The sequence below is a fragment of the Amblyomma americanum genome, chromosome 2, assembly GCF_052857255.1.
Source record: "Amblyomma americanum isolate KBUSLIRL-KWMA chromosome 2, ASM5285725v1, whole genome shotgun sequence".
NCBI lineage: Eukaryota > Metazoa > Arthropoda > Arachnida > Ixodida > Ixodidae > Amblyomma > Amblyomma americanum.
Window position 1 is genome coordinate 73,875,129 of NC_135498.1, and position 23,346 is coordinate 73,898,474.

At 46.0% G+C, this 23,346-nt stretch overlaps 2 protein-coding genes across 2 annotated transcripts in view; both read left to right on the forward strand.

Moving 5' to 3' along the window:
• Positions 1–2,860: 2,860 nt before the first annotated feature.
• LOC144121388 (uncharacterized) lies at positions 2,861–5,116 on the forward strand. Its single transcript, XM_077654584.1, has 3 exons — positions 2,861–2,944; positions 3,967–4,915; positions 4,997–5,116. Coding segments are annotated over exons 1-3 (954 nt in total). The 5' UTR covers positions 2,861–2,941; the 3' UTR covers positions 4,999–5,116.
• A 15,157-nt stretch (positions 5,117–20,273) lies between these two features.
• LOC144119766 (uncharacterized) overlaps positions 20,274–23,346 on the forward strand; it is a 47,088-nt gene continuing 44,015 nt past the window's right edge. The window contains 2 exon segments of the mRNA XM_077652307.1: positions 20,274–20,377; positions 21,532–22,459. Coding sequence (XP_077508433.1) covers positions 20,375–20,377; positions 21,532–22,459 — 931 coding nt within the window. The 5' untranslated portion in view covers positions 20,274–20,374.

The window sequence follows — 23,346 nt, forward strand, 5'->3', positions numbered from 1 at the left end:
TGTCTGCTGTGAGACATTTTTCCACCGCACTCGTCATTTCATTAGGAGGAAGAGAGTAAAACAAATCGCCACGTCTATACTAAATGCATTGCAGGACCCTGGATTATCATGCTGAAGACATTTTACAATGTTCTCGGAGTTGCGAACCCTAAAAGGGTCATTAATAGCTAGGGAAGCCAAATGCTTCTGCAGGTATCTGGAGACTTCATATTGCCAGGTACCATTCTCCATCACAATCGCACGAACTGGCAAGTCAACCTTATGTGTCTTGACAGAGAAAAAGACTTAAACAAAGGCCTTTCGCTTTTTTCACTCCTGCTCTGAGTCGGTCGAGGATCAGTTCTTGAATTAAAAGCAGGGCCGCGGTTTATCCTGGATCGGAACAAAGTTCTGGACAGCCAGCATTGCCTTAGTCGAGAACATTGTTTCAGGCAGGACCACGAAACAGCCCTCTTTATTTGCTGCCAGTAGTCTCAACTGGTTCGATACTAGAAAATTAACGAACGAGTCATACCCCTGCCTATATTTGTAATCACTTGTTGTCCTGGCCAAAATAGCAGCACAATCATCAATACACTTTGTTCAGTAGTCATCGTGCACAAGACCCAAAATTAACCGGGCGAGTGTCACCTTTTCCTCTTTACGCAGATGCGGCTCTACTGCGAACTTTGGTCCAATTCGCAGAAGGTCCACATGCTTCTCTGGAATTTGCGTATCCCCTAGGATGATTACTTTTCCGGTGAGCAAAGATGCCTTCTTTCTTTTTGGTAGTTGGGGTCGTAAATTTTTCCATAAAAACTCCGTGTACTCATCAGTCGTTGTGCTCCAGTCCCGGAAGACCCGTTGGTGCCGTCGGAAGTCACTTCCACACTCACACGCCACCGGAAGACGGTCTTTGAAGAATCGCTCTTGGTGCCACCATTCCGACGCAAGGATTTTGCACATACGGCGGACGTGTCCCTTGGATGGCTGTAGAAACCCGCACATCACCTGAAGAACTTGCGGACACAGGCCTTTCTTCGCATACCACGAAGCCACACGAGCATTGCACACACACAGAGCTATTAATGAAGCCAGCAGGGCCTTGTCATCTAGATAGGGTTGAGGAAAAGTGAAAGTGCCCGAAGCAGAAGAAATGTAGTTCAACAAAATGGCAAGACGGGCCAGTTGCTGATACATACTTAAGAGAAAAAAGCGCAAAAGCCTGGTCCTGTTGTTTTCTTCACTTGCCCCGTCTTTTGCGCTATTTTCCTTTAAGTATGTATCACCAACTCGCCCGTCTTACCATTGTCTTCAGTTCTCCGGTTTGTTTAAGTCACTTCGCTCTAGCGAATTGAAATGGAGCAGTCTGGCGACGTCCCTTCCCTCCAGCTTATTTACCAAGTTTATGACCGACGGCACTTTTTTGCATTAAAATTTCTAACACATTTCATGAGACGCAGAGTCGTCCCATCAAAAGCGGTACAACTGCCTCGAAAGGACGGGTAAATTTATTCTTCAAATGACGATAGCAAACGGTGATGATAAACATACGCGTCTACTAGTTTCTCAGAAGCAGATAGATAAAGCTGCCGATGTCGGCTGGTAAGAGCGCCACAAACCTCGTATCGTGCTCACATGCCGTTCACAAATGGATGTCGTCGGTATCGGCCAGACTGAAGAAACGGTTCATGTCCTGGCAAGGGAACTCAGCAGCAGGATTTGTAGGAACATAAATAGTGAGCGTAAGAAAACAGTGGCGGTGCTACGGCGCCTAGAACATTTTCTGCCCCCTGGATTGAAAAGTGTAACGCCAAGACGAGAAGCCACGTCAAGATCAAGAAATGAAGTACACGGCGGTGCAGTCTGGCCTATCTCCCCCCCCCCCCCCCCCCCCGCCACCACAGCACACCAAATTTTTTTTGGTGTTACCAATGTTTGCTTGTGCAAATGGCAGATTGTTCATATACGTGTATTTATGATACCTGTATTCCACTATTTAGCATTTTCAATTTATAAAGTCTGTATTTTCATCTGTTGTAGTCTCTCTCCAATTCGAACCTAAGGATCCATCCATTTAAGCCAACTTCAATTCATCCTCAGCGCCACTGAAAAGCTGAGTTTAGGGCACGAACTGTTTTTAAATGAAATATATGAAACGCAACGCAGTAAACGCTGCCATCATCAGTGCGGTTCTTCCAAGAAAGTCTTCTGAACTGCACGTTTCACCTAACTACGCTTTTATAAAAAAAAGAGCAGTACCTTACATGAAGAAAGCAACCCAGCTCATCATGTGAAAAAAAGAGCAATTCTGTAACATTTAGATTTTTCATTCCGCTGCGTGGCTGAGTGGAAAAAAAAGAGACTTCGAACTTAATCTCTTCGTTTGTCCTTCAGCTGCAGTAAATACGAGAAAGCGGTGGTTTAAATGCTAATTAAAAAGTGACGCGAAGCGCCTTGCTAGAGTTTCCAGTGCCAAGGACAGGCACAGTATAGCGCAAGGAAAGCTGCGTTAGATTAAGTCAGGTTAGCGCAATGATCCTCACCAGTTCGTCTTCATTGCACTTCGGGCGGCTTAGGAGTAGCTACTGGAGCTGAATGTTTAATTGTGCACTGTCGCCTACGTGACAAGTCAATGCTCGTTCTAGCTCATGTAACGCAAAAGTTAGATGCAAGGTAACGCAAGAAGAAATTATTCGGGTCCCGAGCAAGCAAAAAAAAAGATAGGAGGGATGGTGAAGAATATGGATTCTGTTCAGCCTGAAGCGTGTAGCGAGAAAGGCCCTGCTTGAAGCAGTGGTGGTGAGTAAGGAAATATTTTAAAATGGGCAGTCGCGTTTCGCTCACGTACGTGACAGCCAGTTGGTGCTTGTTGTTGCGGCAAACTATCAGGTATAAAAGGATCCGCGCCGCCGGCATAGATCAGAAGCTTCTGCTCCTCCAACGGACTAGGAACACCACCATGGTTAGTACCCATACTGTTTCCTACTCTCATGGATAGAGGTAACGCATTTGGTTTTTAATATCCAACTTGAAAGAAATGCTACAGATTTCATATTACACTCCGGTTGCCTTCCGCCCGCTGGTAGATATGTGGTAAAGAACCTCATCTTTTTATATGAATTTCTCTTAAATGTGAGTTATATACATATTCGGTCAAACTCACAGTGAGTTTACCAGTCAAATAGTGTTGGATGGATAGCACTCACGTGTTTCTTGTGTAGCGTACCAAATACGATTTTGAAAAAAGTCCCAATCAAGGTCCCAAGTCCAGCTTTCTTGAACATCACATTAATTTGTAAGGCAACTGTAGAATATTGAAAGAATATATGATGAACTTATCTACTGGAATGTCCAGCCTTCTGAAGTGTCGAAAAATCTTGCATTTAAAGGTTGTCCTGCGTTCGCACTGAGCAGTTAAGAGTCTCGTAGTAAGCCAATGAGGTACGTTTTGGACAATAGCAGAAAACTACGAGCGTCCTGATTTGGCATGTGCGGATAAATTTATTATTATAGCCTCATCTCGCAAAATGAAATATTATTGCATTGGCAAACAACTTCTTAATGAAACGATGCGGTTAAAAATTTCATGGTAGGACACTCATAACTGACGAGAGACGACAAAAATGCAAAGATGTCTTCGATACGCTTACATTCATAGTAAAAGAGAAGTACTAGAAAAATTTATGCCCTGCTCGTACCCAACCTCTTTAAACAGCAATACTTAACATAAGCGCCCATACAAAGTAGCACGCGGCACCGCAAATATATAACGGAGCTTAAGTCAATCTCGTCAACATGGCACTCTCATTTCTCGCATGATTTTCTCTCCAACCTATCAGCGTGTATAAATTCTAACAAACATGGCACCATAAAATCATATACAATTTTATCTTCACGAACTGGTCACCGCGCTAACTACTGAAAAGACCTCACAACTGAAACGTGTGCATTTTACATCGTAACGCAACCATTTAAACCATCCAGCTTCGTGCCTGCATCGTCCTCGCCCTGGCCACCAGCGCCTTCGCTGGACAACTTGGCCACTTTGGCACCGGCGCATACACCCTCGCCAGCAACCCCGGCTACGGCCTTGGTTACGGTAACCTCGGCTACGCCGGTCTTGGCTATGGCGGCCTCGGCCTCAGCCACTACGGTCTCTCCCACGGCATTGGCTACTCCGGCCTTACCGGCTACGGTCTCGGCTACGGTTACGGATATGCCCAACCTGCCAGCTACGCTGTTGCTGCCCCAGCTGTTGCCCGCACCGTCTCCACCTACCACGCTGCTCCAGCCGTGACTGCCGTTCACGCCGCCCCAGCTGTTGCCACCGTCGCTCACGCCGCTCCAGCCGTCGCCACCTATGCCGCTGCCCCAGCTGTCACCAGGGTTGCCACCTACGCCGCTGCTCCGGCCGTGAGCTACGCCGCTGCCCCAGCTGTGACCAAGGTTGTGCAGTCCGCTCCAGCCTTTGCCACTTATGCTGCTCCAGCTGTCACCAGGGTCGCCACCAGCTATGCTGCTCCAGCCCTGACCACCGTGGTCCGCTCTGCCCAAGTTGCCGTTGCTGCCCCAGCTGTCACTGCTGTCCACGCTGCTCCAGCCGTCACCGCCGTCCAGGCTGCCCCAGCCTTCGCCGCCGTCCACGCCGCTCCAGCCGTCACCGCTGTCCACGCTGCCCCAGCTCTTGCTACCGTCCACGCCGCCCCAGCCGTGACTGCCGTCCACGCTTCCCCAGCACTGGCTACCTACGGTACTTACGGTAGCTACGGTCTTGCCCACTCCGCCCCAGTCTACTACGGATACGGTGTTGGCTCCCTCGGCTATGGGGCCGGCCACTACGGTTACGGCCACGGTCTCCTCGGCTACGGCCTGAACTACGGCTATGGTCTCGGCAGCCCACTCAGCTATGCTACCCTCCTCCGCAAGAAGAAGTGTAAGTACTTGCTCAATTGTGTGTCCAGCAATTTTTTTTTTACCAGTGATCCTCTAAAATGCACCTCTTTTCACATTGCAGAAATTCAGTACCTTTCGGACATCGCGCCACAATTCAAGCACACTGCAATGAACGAGCACTTTTCGGGGCTTCTATCAGTTCGCCTGATAATGGTCATGAAATAAACGGCTCTTCTGGAGATATTTGTCTCATAATTCTGTGCGGAATTATTAACGCCATGCGTTGCATGCGCGTAAAAGTTTAGCGGAAGATCAGGGAGACTGACAAATGCTTGTGCTTCCCTGTGAGCTCATCACATGAAGTTACTCTTGCTTCTAATAGTTGATCAAATATCTAAACCAATAGAATGCGTGTTAGTGAAGCATTCCTGCCCTTGGTGTCGAAGATTTGACTGAGGCTTCATTGTAATGAAGCCTTTCAGGGTTCACTTCATTTAAGAAACAAAGCCACTTGAGCTGTGTAGCGGTACCCGAACTAGTCAGGCTCAGAAAGCAAGGCCATCTTCATCATGTGATTGTCAAACGCACCCATATAAAGTTTGACGGCGATGTCAATATTTGCCTGGCTTCAGCATCACGTCGTTTTTATTAGAAGGTTCGCGCCGTAGTTTACAGTGAAAGCTACTATAGCTTTGGTTTAGCTATATAGCCCTGCATCCTATCGTGTAATATATACGGCGTGTGCTGTAAATTCTTAAGTTGTGGTATCACTTATATTTACAATCGGAATGTATCTCCCTCATTTTAATTTATAAACTTCTTATTCCAATTCGCTGGTGCCACCTGCCCTGGACGGAAGAGGTAATGTGTGAATGGGAGGATAAAGGGTGGAGTGGGTGCAATTAACCTAAATGAATAATCCGAAGCTATAACATTTTTCTTTAAATAATGCGCAGCGCCCGAAACCTTCGCTCTACAAATTTTTTGATCATTTTGGGAATGTGAGGGTGCTGACAAAATGGTGCCAACAGCATTGGGGTGTTCTGTACTCGTTGAGGGTGTCGCATCTCTGCTCCATTTGTGACTTGCGCACTACTTATCTATACCTGAGAGGTTGTGTTCAACAGGAATGCATAAGACGCTCGTCGGTACACTTCAATTCATTTTACATTTCTATTGTAGAAAGAATGAAAACCCTTTTTCGACCCATAGCCAACGGCTAGTTCGGGTCCACGTACACACAATACAAAAATACAATTCCTTTCCCTCTTCCTCTTTATCTATCTATCTACAATTTCAAGCCAGATTTAGGTTTACAAGAGTATATAACTTATGGCTGCTTTGTGTGTGTTTTGTGCTATCAGTGGTTTCAAGTTTTTGTTTGTTTTAGTGTTGGGGATGAGGGAGGGGTATAAGAGCCTCTTATGCAAGAACGCTGTGACGAGGTGTGTTTCTTGCTCTGCACTAAGTCTGTGTTTTTTGCTCGAAATACGCCGGCTTATGTCCGCGATATTTATTAAGCCTTTTCGAGGTATAACGTTATAGTCGTGGTTCTAATGTGGATATTTGATGGATCATAGTATGGCGTTGGGGGGGGGGGGGGGGGACATTGAACACGAGCTTTGATGATACACTGAGTTGTTTCAAGGCATTCGTTTCCTTTTGATCTTTCATTTGGTTCATTGCCTGCTTAAAGAACTTTAAAGACCTTATTTTATCGCATGCTAGCTGTCATCTTTAAAATCATGATTAGAAATTACAATACCTGAATCACCGCGTCGCAATCGCGTATGCCTGAGACAACTAAATAGTTTATTATTGAATTTCTTCTTTCGTGCTGTTTCTGTTTCGGTTTCATCAACTGAACGATGGATGTGAGGTGCAGTCTAAATTTAGGTCACGTCCGGGACATAAAAACTGCAATATAAACGCTGCTACGTAATTTTCACTTCTTGCAGCACTTAAACCAGCCTGGATCAAGAGTTAAAACTACAACAAACCATGTACCAGGAGTTATATTTGTTTTTTGTCTCACGTTAGCTGATTATTAGCTACACATCACACCTATCGTTCGGTTGATGCAACCAAAACAGTATAAAGAAAAAATTCAATTATAAATTATTTATCAGTCCAGGGCGAATAAGACAGGGTGTTTCATTTATACCAAAGTCTAATGCATACAGTTTGAAAGAAGAAAAACAAGAAGCAAAATATCGGTGCCTATAAGATGTCAGCGATACATTAGAAGTGCGGGCGAGGTACTCTATTGACCTTAACCTGTCGTAAGTCCTTTAAGTTTGGATTCCGAACCTGCGTAAGTGCTCCACTGTTGTGTCTACGCCTTACTGGAGCGCTGTTTCAACGTCCGCCAGAGATCTGGTTTCGCACCATAGGGTAATGTCGTTGCCGCAGAAGGTGAGAAGAAGTTCGAACATACAGTAATATAGGCTGAGAAATATGATTGATCCTAGAGGTGCCCCTCGAGTAAAGTTTACTGGCAAGGATATAGACTATTCAGCCTTGAAACCCACTATCTGTCTTTGAAGATGTACACATTGGAGCCACATAGAATGTCGACAACGGATTTAAGTATATCGTGTGTAACGTTATCAAAAGGCATTTTCTCTCTATTGCGAGCAGCGCTTGTTTCTTTACTGTCTTTGGCTACAGAAGCTTGGTCCTGCGTGACGTTCTTAGGGTACTGTATGAGGTGGTGTGGAAAATTTTTCGCGTTTTTCAGGTGATCTTAAAGTTTCAGTACAAGCCATTACACTGACTTCCCCGCATATATTTTTAAGAACGTTTGTCAGAAGTTGTTGAGCATGCTCTTTTCCTGCTTTTGGGGTAATGATGTTGAGTGTTCACTACTTGTCCGGGAGGTCGTCTTCGTTGCAACCCTCGTCGATGTGAGATAGTCTCGTTATACGGTCTGCGTCAATTAGATTGCGCAGAAGAGTACATGTGAAGCCGTTTTGGGGGGGGGGGGGGAGGGGGGGGTGCCGTCGTCTGAATGTTTTAGGCCAGTACTATGTTGTGGTATCCTATAGTGAAGCCGCCATCGATGTTATCGCCTAGGTTTTTTATGTAGTACATGTAGGGACAGAGATCACTAAAAAAACATTAAAAAAAACACACATTCTTCTCTCAAGGTCACTAGTAGCACAACAGGGAACCAGTACACACCCTTTGCAAAGATTAGGCTAAAAGATAATTTCTTCCCACTGATATTCTGTAACTGAATGTTTGTGGATTCTGTGGATCATTGTGCTTTCTCTGTAGATCACAGCATATAAATAAAACTTCCCATGCTCATGTAACACCGCCATCTCCTGAGTTTACTTCACTTATCCTCCCCTTCTTCCTGAAGAGCTTTGCTTCACTCGGATTCAGCAGATTTCCAAAGGGCTTTACTGGGTAAAGCGCACCTCTTCATTGGACGTGAGTAGTGACACCGAATAATGTTTTTTTTCTCCTCCGCCGGCTCTGCTTCCTGGTCCTTGATTACTCAAAGCGAGAAAGAAACGCCCGACTGCCGTTCCCTTTCGAAGGAGAATGATGATTTTAACCTCTGCATAGCAGTAGCCTACTCGGGGAGATGGCAAGGCTTGAATCTGGCGACGTGGGCAAGTTCGATTTTTGCTGAACGACGATCATTTGGAAAGACCCTGCAAACTTTTGAGTCTCCTCACTGAGTGCATCAATAGACTCAAAGGGCCCAATGCTACCCTACAGCAGCGTCTAATGTAGGCAGCGTTTCCTGAGCGGTCGCCAAAGCCAGATGCTCGCGTCATATGCCGACAGCTGTGTTTTTATCATGCCTTCAAGCGTTCCGGAAACGCAGTTTCAAGCCGGAGATCGTAAAAGCTTCTTCGGTAACACACACACAGTATGAGCAATGCAAGGATGATCATCGATCAAAAACAGCAAGAGGCAGTTCAGGATGTACCGAGGAGAGCGGTTATAATAGGATCAATGCGCTTTACAGGGTCGCTTCATTTTTTATGGTGAAGAATGCATACCTAGTAAACGGCAGTACAGATTCCCAATTGTGTTGTTCTATTGCCACATCAATGTTTCTTTGATTCACTGAACATTTTTGTGTATAAGATACATGCAATTGATCACGTAGCTTTAGATCAAGTTGCTATTGAAAAATGTGTGCCAGTTACAAAATACAAATTCTTTACAAATTCTTTTCGTTCCTACTGTTCAAGGCAATAGTTCTGAACCTAAAACAAGGTCTTTGGTTGTCCAGGAAGAGCTTTTTCTTTGCACTCGTTTTAGGAAACCTCGTGAAGGGAATGCTTCAGCTTTGTTGATGATACAAGTGTCATGGCTCTCAGTAGTCCCATGCAATCCAAGAAGGGCAAAATATAGCAGTTCGTTCTTATAGTGCCTAATATCTACCTCAAAGTTTTTCATATGTATTTTAATTAGCGAAAGTTTATTGTTCTTTATAGGCAGGCAAGTTTCAGTTTAGAATATTTCAACGAACAGAGCAATGTTTGGCATCACGTTTTTGATTCTTTGCAATGCAGTGTCACAGTCTGTGATTGATGTTTTTGTTCTACACACGAAAAGGTACCGATCTAAGCACGCGAGTGAATATCTACCATGGACACGCAATGTGGTTCAAATCAATGAAGAAACTGTTGGCCACTATGCTTGAAAACCGGACCACCTAATATAGCACAGATTCTACCCTTCGCCGCACCGGAGCTCGTCAACCTGCTGATCCCAAACCAGTCAGATGCGCTTGTTTCACTACCTCCTTTATCCCTTCACTTAGACTGCGGTTCAGGTGTCCAACGATATATGAGATAGATCCTGCGTCTTTTGCTTCCCTAAAAACCAATTATTATTATTATTATTATTATTATTATTATTATTATTATTATTATTATTATTATTATTATTATTATTATTATTATTATTATTATTATCATTATTCATCTATAATGTGACTGCCCCTAAACGGCGTTCCGCAAAAATGCGAGTGGACAAAAGCTTCTACCGGGGCGGCAGGCAACACATCCGGCATTGATAACCTTTAGGAAGCATACCAAATATCTGCAGCTCAGTGTTCTAGTGTTTGCAGTGCTCTTTCAGCCCCACAACACTTTTCGTGAAGGAAGTGCTCCCTCATGACACATTATCCCACCCTTTCTGCTGCACTCGAAGGAAGCATGTTGAGACCGATAGATATTTCACTGGCCGAGAGCCTAGTGTACACCCTTACACTCATGAAGAACTCATTTCCCAGAATACTCTCATGCGTACCACGTGCGAGTACAAAGAGTGCTATCATATGTAAAGTTTTATTAACTAAAACCATCCTTAGCAGACATGGACAGAAAGATCTGCACAGACTCGCCTTTTTACCTTAAAGGTGGGTTGCGCAAAAGAGAAAATTCTCATGAAAGAAGACGAGGCAAGCGCAAAATACTAACTGATTTGTTCAAAGAACAGACATTTAAATATCGGGACGGACAAGAAGACGACGAATTGTGCAGTGGCGCGGGCAGGAGTGCTCGCGCCAGGACGTCTGCCATTAAATCATCCTGTAAACGTCTGTCATCTCCTCTCAATCATCGAATTGCCATCACATAACAATATCTGCATGTCAGCGCAGGCACAGAAGGGTATCACAAAGTGTAAAAAAAAAAAACAAGACAACGCCGTCATGCTTTAAAGAAAAAACGTTCCTCTCTTTTATTTAGTCTGATTGATGTATCACTTGACACTTATGCATTTTGTCCTTTCTACTTGATAAAAAAATGCTTCTAGAAGTTCCATTGCTTTCACACATCACTCAGACTCTATAAGAGAGAAGCACGCTTCCTTGAAATTATGATGACGTAAACCTGTAATTTTTGTTTACACTCTTTGTTTGTGATACTATTTTGTGCCTGCACTGGCATGCACATACTAAATGTCGGTTATTTGATTAACTCAGTTGTTAATAGTTTTTGCTTGTTCAGTCTCCTGTCATGTCAGTTGTTCCTTTTGCGCAACCCATCTTTATGCTACAAAGAAACAACTTGGCCAACAAATCATTTTGCTGAGCACACCTTTCTGTCCGTGTTTTCATGCACTGGTTTTGATTAATGCATAATCAACTAGCCCAACAAGCCACTTTCAAAAGTGAAGTGATCTGTTAAACACCACCATTCTTATGGCACTCGAATGTAAAGTGGTGAAAGAAAAGAAGCAATCAAGTTGAAACATGCCCTTCAATGCCAATACATCAAAAAGTTTTAATAATAATAATAATTGGTTTTTGTGGAAAGGAAATGGCGCTGTATATGTCTCATATATCGGCGGACACCTGAACTACGCCTTAAGAAAAGGGGTAAAGGGGGCAGTGAAAAAAGAACGGAAGAAAGAGGTGCGTAGTGGAGGGCTCCGGAGTAATTTCGACACCTAGGGATCTTTAACGTGCACTGACATTGCACAGCACACGGGCGCCTTGGCGTTTTTCCTCCATAAAAACGCAGCCGCCGTCGTCTGGACCGAACCCGGGAACTCCGGATCAGTAGTCGAGCACCCTAATCACTAAGCCACCGCGGCGGGTAAAAAAGTTTTGCAAAATTTGTTCTTAACGCATAAGACATATAGGGCTCTTAAAGCTAAATCTATTAATTCTGTCTGCTTCCCATGGCTTCGGAAGCTCTGGGCATTCAATGAAAGATTTTTAAACTCTCATGTCGTAAAGGTTATTGAAAATGGAACGCCGGAATGGAAGATGCGCGGCCTGAGACGGCACCACTAAGGCGCGGCACACTCACATTAAGCGGAGCCCCCCGGCACTCCGGAGGAATGACGGGTCTTTCTAGGAGGCTGCTCCTCCCTGCGACCATCTCATGATATGAGATGGTCGCCCGGAGGAGCAGCCTCGACCGGACCTGAGCGTTGAGACAAAACACAGCGCTTCACCTCTCGCGGGATGCTCCATGCCCATGTCACACTCATTAAGTTCAACCCGGGTCGGGATGCGTCCCACACCAAGGCTGCAAGAGCCGCTGGAATCGTCCACATTCCGCACCGGGCTCATCTTCGCAAGGGGCGCGTTGGACGCCGGCGTAAGCTGGCACACAACAGTGGATGCCTCCTGTACCTTGCGCAACGTAGGAAGCCTCTTCAAGCGCCCCGTTTGCTTCGCCTAGGCACCGCGACCTTTCGAGTAGCCCGCAGTAGCACGCTTCGCCGTCAGCCCGAAGACACGACCAGCCTGCTTTCCCAGTGCACCGCACACTTTGGAAGGGCGCAAAGCGCTCAAATGTACAGCACTTTCTTTCCTTGAACCGTTTACTTGTCCTAGACATTGTGAAATTTAGACGCGCATGACGGGGCTGGAGGCCTCGATGCGGCAGGAGTCGTCGCGTCGATAGCGCGAAGCACACGAGATGGAGTGGGGCCACCACGGTATCAGCTGTCGACGCAGACACCGCAATAACATGCTCCGTTGGACCAGCCGCAGACTTGACAAACGCCACGTCAATGGCTGGTCGCTCCTCCCGCCTCTGCGCCAAAATCCGAACGCGGCAGCGCACTTGACGTGGGGTCTTCCACAGGGTCCATTTCTGCCTCCTCTCGGCTGGCTGTCGACCCAGCCGGCTGACCAGAGGGGGCTGTCCCTGTAGCCGTCACTGGTGTGAGCGGGGGAAAAGCAGCTGTAGCCGCGTCCGATTAGGAACGGCGCACTGGACCCGCCACGGTGGCTGTGGTTAAGGCGCTCGTCTACTGAGCCGGAGTACCCGGCTTCGAACCCGACCGCGGCCGCGTTTTGGTGGAGGCGAAACGTAAAAGGCGCCGCCCGTGTGCTGTGCAATGTCAATGCACATTAAAGATCCCCAGGTGGTCAAAATTATGCCAGAGACTTCCAGTACGGCACCTCTTTCTCCATTTATTCTTACACTCCCTCTCTTTATCTCTTCCTTCACGGCGCGGTTCAGGTGTCCACGGAAATGTGAGACAGATAAGAGCCATTTCCTTTCCTCAAAAACCAATTTTCAATTTTTATTTACACGCCACAGTCGGGTGATCATAACCTCAGCGCCGGCAGAGCAGGGCACAGCCTTCGCTCTGGTGGCCGTGGACTACGCCGCGTAAACAAAAAAAAATGCCGAGCATTGCGACCGAAAGTGGCCCGCGGAGCCCCACCGACGGCAAACACGGTGCATACCTCTGAGGGTATGCCCTGTAGGCACGCCCGCTTTCCAGCCCCGGCACGGCCCACGTGAGATCTTAGTGGTACGGGGTGTGCAGCTCAAATTAGGCTTAACGAGGTTCATTCCACACAGAGCGGGCGAAATCCCGATACCACGCGAAAGCCCGGCACCCCGCGTCGTCGCGAGGTTTGAAGGCGGGAATTTTTGAAAATGCATTATACATTTCTCGCTCGCTTTTGAGGTCTCGTACGCGGCATGAACGCTCGTTGGCCTGTGCTCTACATAAAGCAAGCTTAATCTTTAAAGCCAAGCTCGAACACAATTTTTTGTGGCCCTTTCAGTGTCCCCTCTGATTTTTTTCACGTGGCTCTTAGAAGGAAATTTAAGAAAGCTTAAGCCCGGTCGTTTGTCATTACTTCACGGTCGGAAGAGTGTAACGCTTTTTTTGCCTACGGCAGTGAGAGCTCAGAACTACGATACGGCTTAGTAGGTTACAGCTCTCAAGAGATGCTGCAAGTGCCCGTAAAGAATAAAAGGAAAGAAAATTGCAGATTGGACCTGTAGTCACTCTAAGTTTGTTGGTAGGCACATAAAAACCTCCAAGATTCTCGTCTTCGTCCAAATCGGCTTTCACCACAAACACTCGCGCTTCATACTAATAAGAGCGCTGATTTTCTAATGGTCTTCGCAAAACACTAGCGTTCTAAAATCTATTACGAAAGCGAAAGTGACATTGCTGGCGTCTCGGCTCAGAATACCTAACTTGACTCTTCCCCGTTCCGGCTGACCATGTTTTATTACGTGACTTTTGTGCGCATGGTTTATTGCTCTTTATCATACACTGCTTGCCCGGTAGCTGCATACGAAAAAAGACTAGGAAAGCTGGCGAGTTAGTGGATGCCGCTGTACTGCATGCGTGAAAGCTATATGAGTTGCGAAAATGTGAAAGCCGCATCCGTTTCAATCGCAATAAGTTATGCAGAATTGCAGCACCGAGGCACTGCGATGCTAGATCGTGCTTGAAAGCACGTAAAAGCCTGGACAGCCAGACGTGTACTGTTTGCGCTAACGTTGACCTTGCATTGAAAGAAGAGGCATTTACCAAAAAGTGCTGGAAGAAAAAACAAACCAAAATTACATCCTGTTAAGTATGTCGCACAAGCGTTCTGAAATTTCAACTGGAAATATATACAGAATCGTAGCTTGGGTTTTCATATCGAGAGCGAGATTGCTTTATATGGTTATACGTTTTCATGGTTCTGGCTTTTCGGCACCTTTCGGCCGCAAAATATTTATGGATTGCCAGTAAAAAGTCGTCGCTCCATTAATAAATGATTGAGACGCAGGGCTTCATTCAGGGACACTTCTCACAACCTTTCTACAGAAACCCCGTCAGACTGATACTTAGCACAGAAATACGTGCACAAAGAACAGCAGTCAAACGAAAGTCTGTGTACCAAGTATCAGTGTGGGGCGGTTACATTACAATGAAATACCAACTAGCCCCCGTTAATGCTCGATTAAATATCTTGGGTAAGAGCACATGTTGCTCCATCAAGGCATTCAATTCATTTCAAGGCAGATTTTCAAGCACATCAAAGGGTGTGCTATATTCGAGGACGGTGTGGAATGTGTGGAATATAACTAGATATAACCAGGAGGCACAAATATCTGAAGACTACTAATTTAAGCGTGAGCACTGGCTGGAAAGACAACCAGTATGAGCAAAAAAAATGTAAGGCCAAGTAATAGAAAATGCGTAAAAACAGTTCATTTCACTTCCATGCTGCCGCGATCGACCCCCTATACATCAACGAAAGGCAGAAAATCAAGTCAGTCTTTCCAGGATTGTTCGCCAGTTTTGAGGCGTTTGTGCCTTACACTGCATATTTTCTCGGCACTCTTGAATAAATATTACACCATTTGTTTCCCGCCTTGTGGAGAAGTTTAGCTGGTTTGTGCACAGCACAGCTGTAGCTGGGCTTTCGAAGTGGGGAGCAGTCGACAATATAAAGCATCTTCCAACTAAGCTACTACTATCCGCTGCCGGGAATATTTTTTTTGCACGGCAAGCCAATGAAGACATAACAATATGACGCATGTCAATGCCCCGAGTTTTTGGCTACTAGCCTATTGCGAGCCCTCCACTCCTTACTACTGCCCGCTTCTCGTTCCTCACAGTGACATGACCCGGGATACCGAGCTGTCGTCCCGATCGGGAACTAGAAAGGCACTGACTTTGAGAAGGAAATGACGATGGCCGTGACACAATGGTTGCGCAATGAAAATAAGTTTAATGACTTGCGGCCATGGTGGATGAGACGATGATCCCTTCAACGATGGCCAACAATCTGCCGGGCCGCAGGTCATCAGGAATTCACAGCCGACGCCCATGGCCGCACTGAATGGCATGGGTATTTGTGCTCATGTGTGGGCGGCGTCTGGGGTAGGTGTGGTCATAATGGCTAGTCGTTTCGTCGTTTTCTGTTCGTCTTGTCTTCAAGTCGAATGGAAAGCCGAAGTTGGTTCCAGTCTGGCAGGCTGGGAAGCAGCCAGGTGGCGCATTCCTGGAAAATGCCGCCGACTACCTGGACGCAGGGCGCCGAAGATACAGTACCAGGATGATGAGCGTCGCCGGCAATTGCACCAAATATTACGTGACGGCAAGCCGGTGAAGACAACTACATGACGGATGGAGATGGAATGATTTAATGGCTGCGAGCCAAGCACGAGCGCTCCGTCCTACGCCAATGCGCGCTTCGCCTTCTTGTAGTCCCTGACAATGTCACTATGCTCTGACCTACATGGCACATGCTTTTCGAAAGTAGCTATGGCCACTGCGTTATGTTGGCAGAATAGAGCAGCTCACGTTATCCACGCAACAAAGTGCGCCTTTTTTTTTCCTTTTGGGAACTCCCTAATATATGGCGTCTATAGAAAACAGTACAGATAGTAATTTTTTTTAAAGGACCGATCTCAAACTGTTTTCCCTTGAGAGCACAACACCGAAAAGGAATTAAAATTTGTTTCTTTACCACAAAAACACGTATAAAATTCTGATATTTGTTAGAGTTATAAACTGTAGAAAAAGTATCAGAAATGCTTAAAATGCTTAAAGTTCACGCGCACAACAGGGTTTCTCAGCTCATTCGAACAACCTCTTCAGGAAAAACCTATGTTGCATACTTCAAAAATTATGCAGCTGATTTTGTGATTATTGCCTTCATCGTATGTTTCAAATTATTGCACCTGGCAGTGTTTTCTTGTCCGCTGCTGACATTCTGTTGCCTGGTTCTCCGAGATGAAATCGCAGTGAGCCTGAAGATAAATTAGATAAATTTTATTCGTTACTAATGCACAAAATTCCTATCGGACGGCCAAAGCGATAATACTTGAAAACACCGTAGACTCTTTGCAAACAGTGTATAGATTTTATATTTGTGGAACAAGTAGAGTGCCTTTTCTCTGATGCGTTCTCTGTTGCGTTTGAGAACACTTTCCTAGCCTCTCTCACAGGAGCTTGTCATGATAGTGTAATAGTTGTAGTGTTCCTCAGGTTCGTCGCGTGCGTAAAATGTCTGTAAGTATGCTTGTGCAAGAATGCGCCAGCATCCCCGTTCCTAGCATTCTCCAGACCACCAATCTCACCTGCAATGCGAGACATATTTGAAAACTAGCCGATATTAAAAGCAGATGCTTTCATCCAAACACCGATTACAAAGATAGTTTCCTACATGTGACCTCACCGCTATGTGCTTAGAAGTGATGTAACGTGAATGAAGATTTCTTTAATGACAACATTTCTTGTTTTGTTCCGTCTGTGTGCGTGAGGCCAAAACATTATACAGCATTTCTGGAGCGGGGTAATCAACGCGCAGTATGGATTAGACACCTAATTGTTTTTTGAAGAATAACAAGTCATGAGTGATAGCTATACCCCGTAGACATCACCAAATCTTGACATTATTTTGCCATGATTTCTATTTATTTTGAGCACTCACGAGACCAATGTATTTTGCGTATAGGAATAATCTTTCATTTTCTTGCTGAACCATGGAATGCTGTTGGTAGACAAGTCGCACCATAGTTGCATATAATGAATATGATGGCAATGAGCGAGTCAATCAGAGCACTGAGGGTAGCTATAAATTTATCCCGGTTCTATACAATGCAGCTAGGAAGAAAATGGGGCAAAAGTTGAATTAAAATTTAGTAATTGGTTTGCTTTTACGGGCTTTACCGTCCTAAAGTCATTCAGGCTGTGAGAGACGTCGTAGTGGAGGGCTCCGGATAATTTCCACCACCTAGGGTTTTTTTAACTTGCTCTGACATCGCATAGTACACGGGTGTCTAGCATTTCACCTCCATCTAAATGCGACAGCTGCGGCCGGCATCGAACCTGCGTCTTTCGGGTCAGAATATAAACGCCATAACCACTTAGCCACCACGGTGGCTATTTAGGTAACAGCTTTAATTTCAATAAAATTGGCTTCACTGTAGCAAACTTATTTTATGTATGGTAGTTACAGAGAAATTGGTAATGCATTCAGTGATAATGGCGTCGTCAGTAATGGTACTTTCACGAAGTATGTATTAAAATATGTCAGTATTGCTGCACTTAGATTACAGGCAGAGGTATCAGAGCAATGCTTTGGTTGTTTAATAATTTGTCCTATTGAATTCTAAAAACAAAAAAATATACATCGCTGCATCTGTGGTAGCAACAGAGAATTTTTGGCAATTATTGTTTGATTAAACAAAATCACCAATTTTTGTAACTGCACCGGAAAACACGCTCACCTTTTTCATTTCATCTCTCCATTCTGCCTGCTGTCCTTTATTTCCGCTGCCCCAGCTCAGGTGCTTCAGTATCGATGGCAGATGCCGGGGTTAGCAAAAATCTTTTGCTTCCTTTTTACTATTATTTTTAATAAAACCACTACCACCACTTCACACAGCACCCGTTATAATTTGTCGGAAAACACGAGAAGCTTGTTAGACGAGCGGTGAAAAACGTCGATGACCACAAAGATCGCAAAACCGTTAACCGACGACATGTACAAGAAAACAATTGATAATGATTGGTGGAGCTAGGATTTTTTCCTTTGTCGTGATAACGACACGCCCCCTATTAGGTGTATTCTGCCGCTCCGGAAACACCTCAAAATGAATGCACTTGTAAGATCTTACCGTGAACAATGTCGTCGCATCACGTGTCACTAACACTAAACTATACTGGCGTGAGTCGATGTGCAATGCGAGTGCACTAACTCTATCGAGCAGACTTCTAACACTGATGTGTACAAAAAACACAGTATAATGAGACAAGTGATGCAAAAATCCTACGAAAGCAGTTCGATTCAAGTTGGACGATCCCTTTGATGTTTTTTCCTCCACTAGAAGCTAGTACTCTAAGCAGGGACTTCACAAAAGCAGAATTTTTCTTGTTGTTAAAGCGGTCGAGGTGGGTCGGATATGTCAGTGGCTGAGTGGTACAGCTCCCAGCCTAGAAGGGTGGGGTGAAGAGGTTGCTGAAGGCGGGAACGCGTACCCGTCTCCGAGGGGGATGTGCACACATTCACTGCTGCTGTTGCACTACAAATAATTTCAAATTTCAGCTACGCGCCGCGTGTAAGCGGATCCTCTTTTCTCTGAGCCCCTTATAACGAAGAAGACGCTCAGAAAGCTTCTAAAATTAGATGGCTGCCATCAATGCTTGTTTTTAGTTAAGGAAGTATTGAAGGCAGCTCATCTGAGGTAAAGAAACCCAGTAAACTAGACTGCGTTCTAAAATTTGCCATTAGTAAGCGCGGCCCCTCTGCTCAAGAGCGTCACGCGCGACTTATATCGGCAATCCACAACAGCGAGCACGCTACAAAACACGACCCTGCCGCGACACAGCCAAAAGACATGAATCTCCTTAGCGATAACGTTGAGCGTGATTGTTGTTGTCGTCTTCATAAACTTTCCTCCTTGCCGAATGGATACAGAACACACCGCTATGGGGAACTTGCGCCGAACTTTGCGGTGCTGATTGCAGCGCCATAACACGCTAGCGAGAAGAGCAAGCAGTTTTGGGTAGTACTAGTAGTACTTTTCCGCGCCACCTTCAGGCGCTTATTGGCGTGAGCCTCCGCGCTCTGTAGAAGGCGGACGTGCCATGCGTCAGCTTTCTGGGATACGCCGAGAGAAGCTAGGCAATGAATGCTGTCAGCCAAACGCGGGTATCTAATCGCGCAGAATGTGTTCTTGCGTTTGCAGCGGCCCAAGTGGCCGACAAAAGCAGTTTTGAGTCACCGAATCGAACAATTGCAGTGCTACCTAGGCAGCACAGGTTCCCATCGCATTGCCCTCTTAAAGTGCGTTAAACGACCTTAAAATTTGAGAGTGCACTACCACTCAGGTGACGAAAAATTATTTTCGCCGATCTTAGTTTGAAGCCTGACCTTCAAACCTTATCCTCGCGAAAGCGAGGTCAAACGCGATGTGCTTGCGAACATGCTTCGCATTTGGACAAGTCAGCTAAATGGGTTGAATCTTTTTCTCTTTCCTTTGCAGCCGTAGCCGCAGAGCCACGGAAAGTTGACCGCGAGTTTGAAAGTCTTGCTAAGCGTGCGTTTCGCTTAACTGTTTTAATTTATAAAAAAAATAGATAGGAGTATCTTAAGTAAAGAGCGCTGATCAGCTCATCCTGTTAAACAAAAAGATATCTGCTATATTTTTTATAGTAGATCATGGCGTATTGGTAAAAACAAAAAAAAAATCGCTCTACTCGTTCGTCCTTTACCTTCAAAGCATACGCGGGGACGGTGATTGAAATACTAATATTCTGGTGCACGAGGCGCCTTGGTCAAGTTTCAAAAGAAAAATCGAGGACTAGTCTGGGGCAAAGCATGCTGCATGCGATTACGGTACATCCCTGCGCTGCACACGCTTCCCGCGTAAAAACTCGGGCAGAATATTTAATTGCGCAGTGTCTCACGCGTGACAGTTCGATACTCGTTCTTGCGCGTGCAGTGCGCAAGCTGCAGGCAACATAATGGATTCCGAAAAGCCGTTCAGCTCGCGACGAAGCAAAAAAATAGTAAAAGTTAGGAGGTATGGCAAGGAATAATTATTCTCATCAGCCTGCAAAGTGTTGCGCAAGAGTTCCTGCTGTGAGCATAGGCAGCGGTAACGATCATTTAAAACTGGGCGGAGGGTTCCCCTCATCTTACGTAACGACCAGTTTGTGCTTGTTCTTGCAGCCAACTATAAGGTATAAAAGGAACCCCTCCAACTGAGCTAATCAGAAGCTTCTGCTCCTCCAACGGACTAGGAACATCAAAATGGTTAGCCATCATATTCTTTCCTATTCTCGCGGGTAGCAGTAATGCACTGGGGTTAGGCTATGCACATTTAGGAAACATTTAGACTAGGTGAATGTATGCTTAAGGAGAACTTAGCTTTTTCGGAGTTAAACATCCGGTAGCTGAATTATATCGGTATCCCACCAATCTTGCAGCGAATAAATCAGGAAAAAAACGGTGCTGGTGGAACTATTAAAAGGCCCAACTTTTCGAGAATTCTGGGATGTTCAAGAACTGAAATCTATTTAAGCTATAGGTAGAGCCCTGCATGACTTTTTTTGTGTGTCCGCAATTGAAATGACGTAATCGATAAGAAAGTTTCAGTATGGTGAAGCTTGGTGTGACACCACGGATGGTTAGATCTGACAGTTCCACTTCCGTCAGCCACAACTTTCCGTGCGTAGTTGGCTGCTGCCGAACGGCGCTGGGTGGCCTTTGCCTTTGGTTACGTTGGTTTCCTTTTTACAGAGCAAGCGTTTGCGCGTTAGAAATGTATCCGTACCGTCAATGACGTTATCACGCTCCTTCCTCTTGCTACTGTGCGTTGCGGAGAAATTTGAACGTCGTGGCTATTTAATCCATCGATTATATATCCATTTCAAAAAGAAGCCCAAAAGAAATTTACATTCTTTACCTGGAACTACCATATGTCTAACAATATAAATTCGTCGAATTCTAAAACCTATCCCGTCGCCTTTGAAAGATATTATATAGCACACCAAACGTTTAAAACAATGTTACCTCTCAATGTACTAACTGATAACTAATTACAGTTAGCAGAGATACGTGGATACTTCAGATATATTCCTTTTTGTAATAAATAGAAAGCCCAAAAATATTTTTCATCTATTGATAACTGACCTCTTTAAATTGCAAACTTTATTCTGCTAGCCACAGCACATGTTACCATAAAATCTTTTCTCATGTTAGGCAAACCGTCTAGCAATGGCTCATTACCTTTCATTCTTTGACCGTTTTTCTTTCAATGTGTTTCAAGTGCATAAAGCCTTACAGGTAAAGCAAAATAAATTCCTTGATAACTGCCTCATCATCAGCGTGTCACCGCGGTATGAAATGAGAAACCTCGCAAAGAATGTGAGTATTTTGCGCTGAAATGTAACCTTTGTATCACCCAGATTCGTGCCTGCATCGTCCTTGTCCTGGCCACCAGCGCCTTCGCTGGTCAAGTTGGCCACTTTGGCACCGGTGCCTACACCCTCGCCAGCAACCTCGGCTACGGCCTTGGTTACGGTAACCTCGGCTATGCCGGTCTTGGCTATGGCGGCCTCGGCATCAGCCACTACGGTCTCTCTCACGGCATTGGCTACTCCGGCCTTACCGGCTACGGTCTTGGCTACGGATACGGATATGCCCAGCCTGCCAGCTACGCTGTTGCCGCCCCAGCTGTTGCCCGCACCGTCTCCACCTACCACGCTGCTCCAGCCGTGACTGCCGTTCACGCCGCCCCAGCTGTTGCCACCGTCGCCCACGCCGCTCCAGCTGTCGCCACCTACGCCGCTGCCCCTGCTGTCACCAGGGTCGCCACCTACGCCGCTGCCCCAGCCGTCAGCTATGCTGTTGCCCCAGCTGTGACCAAGGTTGTGCAGTCCGCTCCAGCCATCGCCACCTATGCTGCCCCAGCTGTCACCAGGGTCGCCACCAGCTATGCTGCCCCAGCTGTTACTGCTGTCCACGCTGCCCCAGCCGTTGCCACCTACGCTGCTGCCCCAGCTGTGACTGCTGTCCACGCTGCCCCAGCCGTTGCCACCTACGCTGCTGCCCCAGCTGTCACCGCCGTCCACGCTGCCCCAGCTGTGGCCACCGTCCACGCTGCTCCAGCTGTCGCTGCCGTCCACGCTGCTCCAGCCGTCGCTACCTACGGTACCTACGGTTCCTATGGTCTTGCCCACTCCGCCCCAGTCTACTATGGATACGGTGTTGGATCCCTCGGCTATGGTGCCGGCCACTACGGTTACGGCCACGGTCTCCTCGGCTACGGCCTGAACTACGGCTACGGCCTCGGCAGCCCACTCAGCTACTCCACCCTCCTCCGCAAGAAGAAGTGTAAGTACTTAATAACTTGTGCAACAGACGTCGTTTTTTCTTCCTCCCTAATATGCCTCTTTCCTTCACATTGCAGAATTTTTCTACTTTGTGGACATCACCCCACGATCAAAGCCGAGAGCAGTGGAGGAAGAGATTTCCAGGTCCCTATCAGTTGTACTGATAATGACCAACAAATAAACCTATTGTCTCCTGAACTTCTCACTGGATGGTCGGGTCATAACAGCCGTACCGCTGCATGGTTGTAAAGGTTGAAAGAAAAAAATGAAGCGCTCTGATGTATGTTTTGCTCTCCTATGAGCGCCCGCACATAAAGTTTTTAATGCTTCAGATAGTAACTGCGAACCTCTAAATCAGTTTAACACGCGCAGGTAAGACGTTTCTACCCTTGGCTGGAAAGCTCTGAGTGACCCTTAGTGCTGATGGCCTAGGCTATTACATATCACTTTAATTAAGCCACAAAGCGTGCCCAGCCAATTGGAAACTCATAAAGCATTCATTTTAAGTCAGGCGCCCTGTGTGAGCCATGTGCTGTGTTCAGCTATTTAGTTTTTAAATGATAGGTCGTCGGCCGCTTACGTGTGCAATGTACTGAATGTTGAGGGCGCCATGGCGGCAATTTCGCAGACCATTTGATTATCCAACTCACATCCATCGAGCTTGTTATGTCCAGGAATCTAGCCAAGGGTTATTGTAGTGTTGTGAATGCGGTTATGCATGGGTATTGATTGGAATGGCGTGTAGCTGCAGTTCCAGTTGCTTGCGCTGCATATTGCTTATTTCTTTGAAGGAGTGGTTATATACTTTGATAACGTTGTTTTTCTTGATTGAGCACAGATAGTTCTTGCATGGCATTTATTATTCCGTGGGTTTCTGGCGCGAGTGTG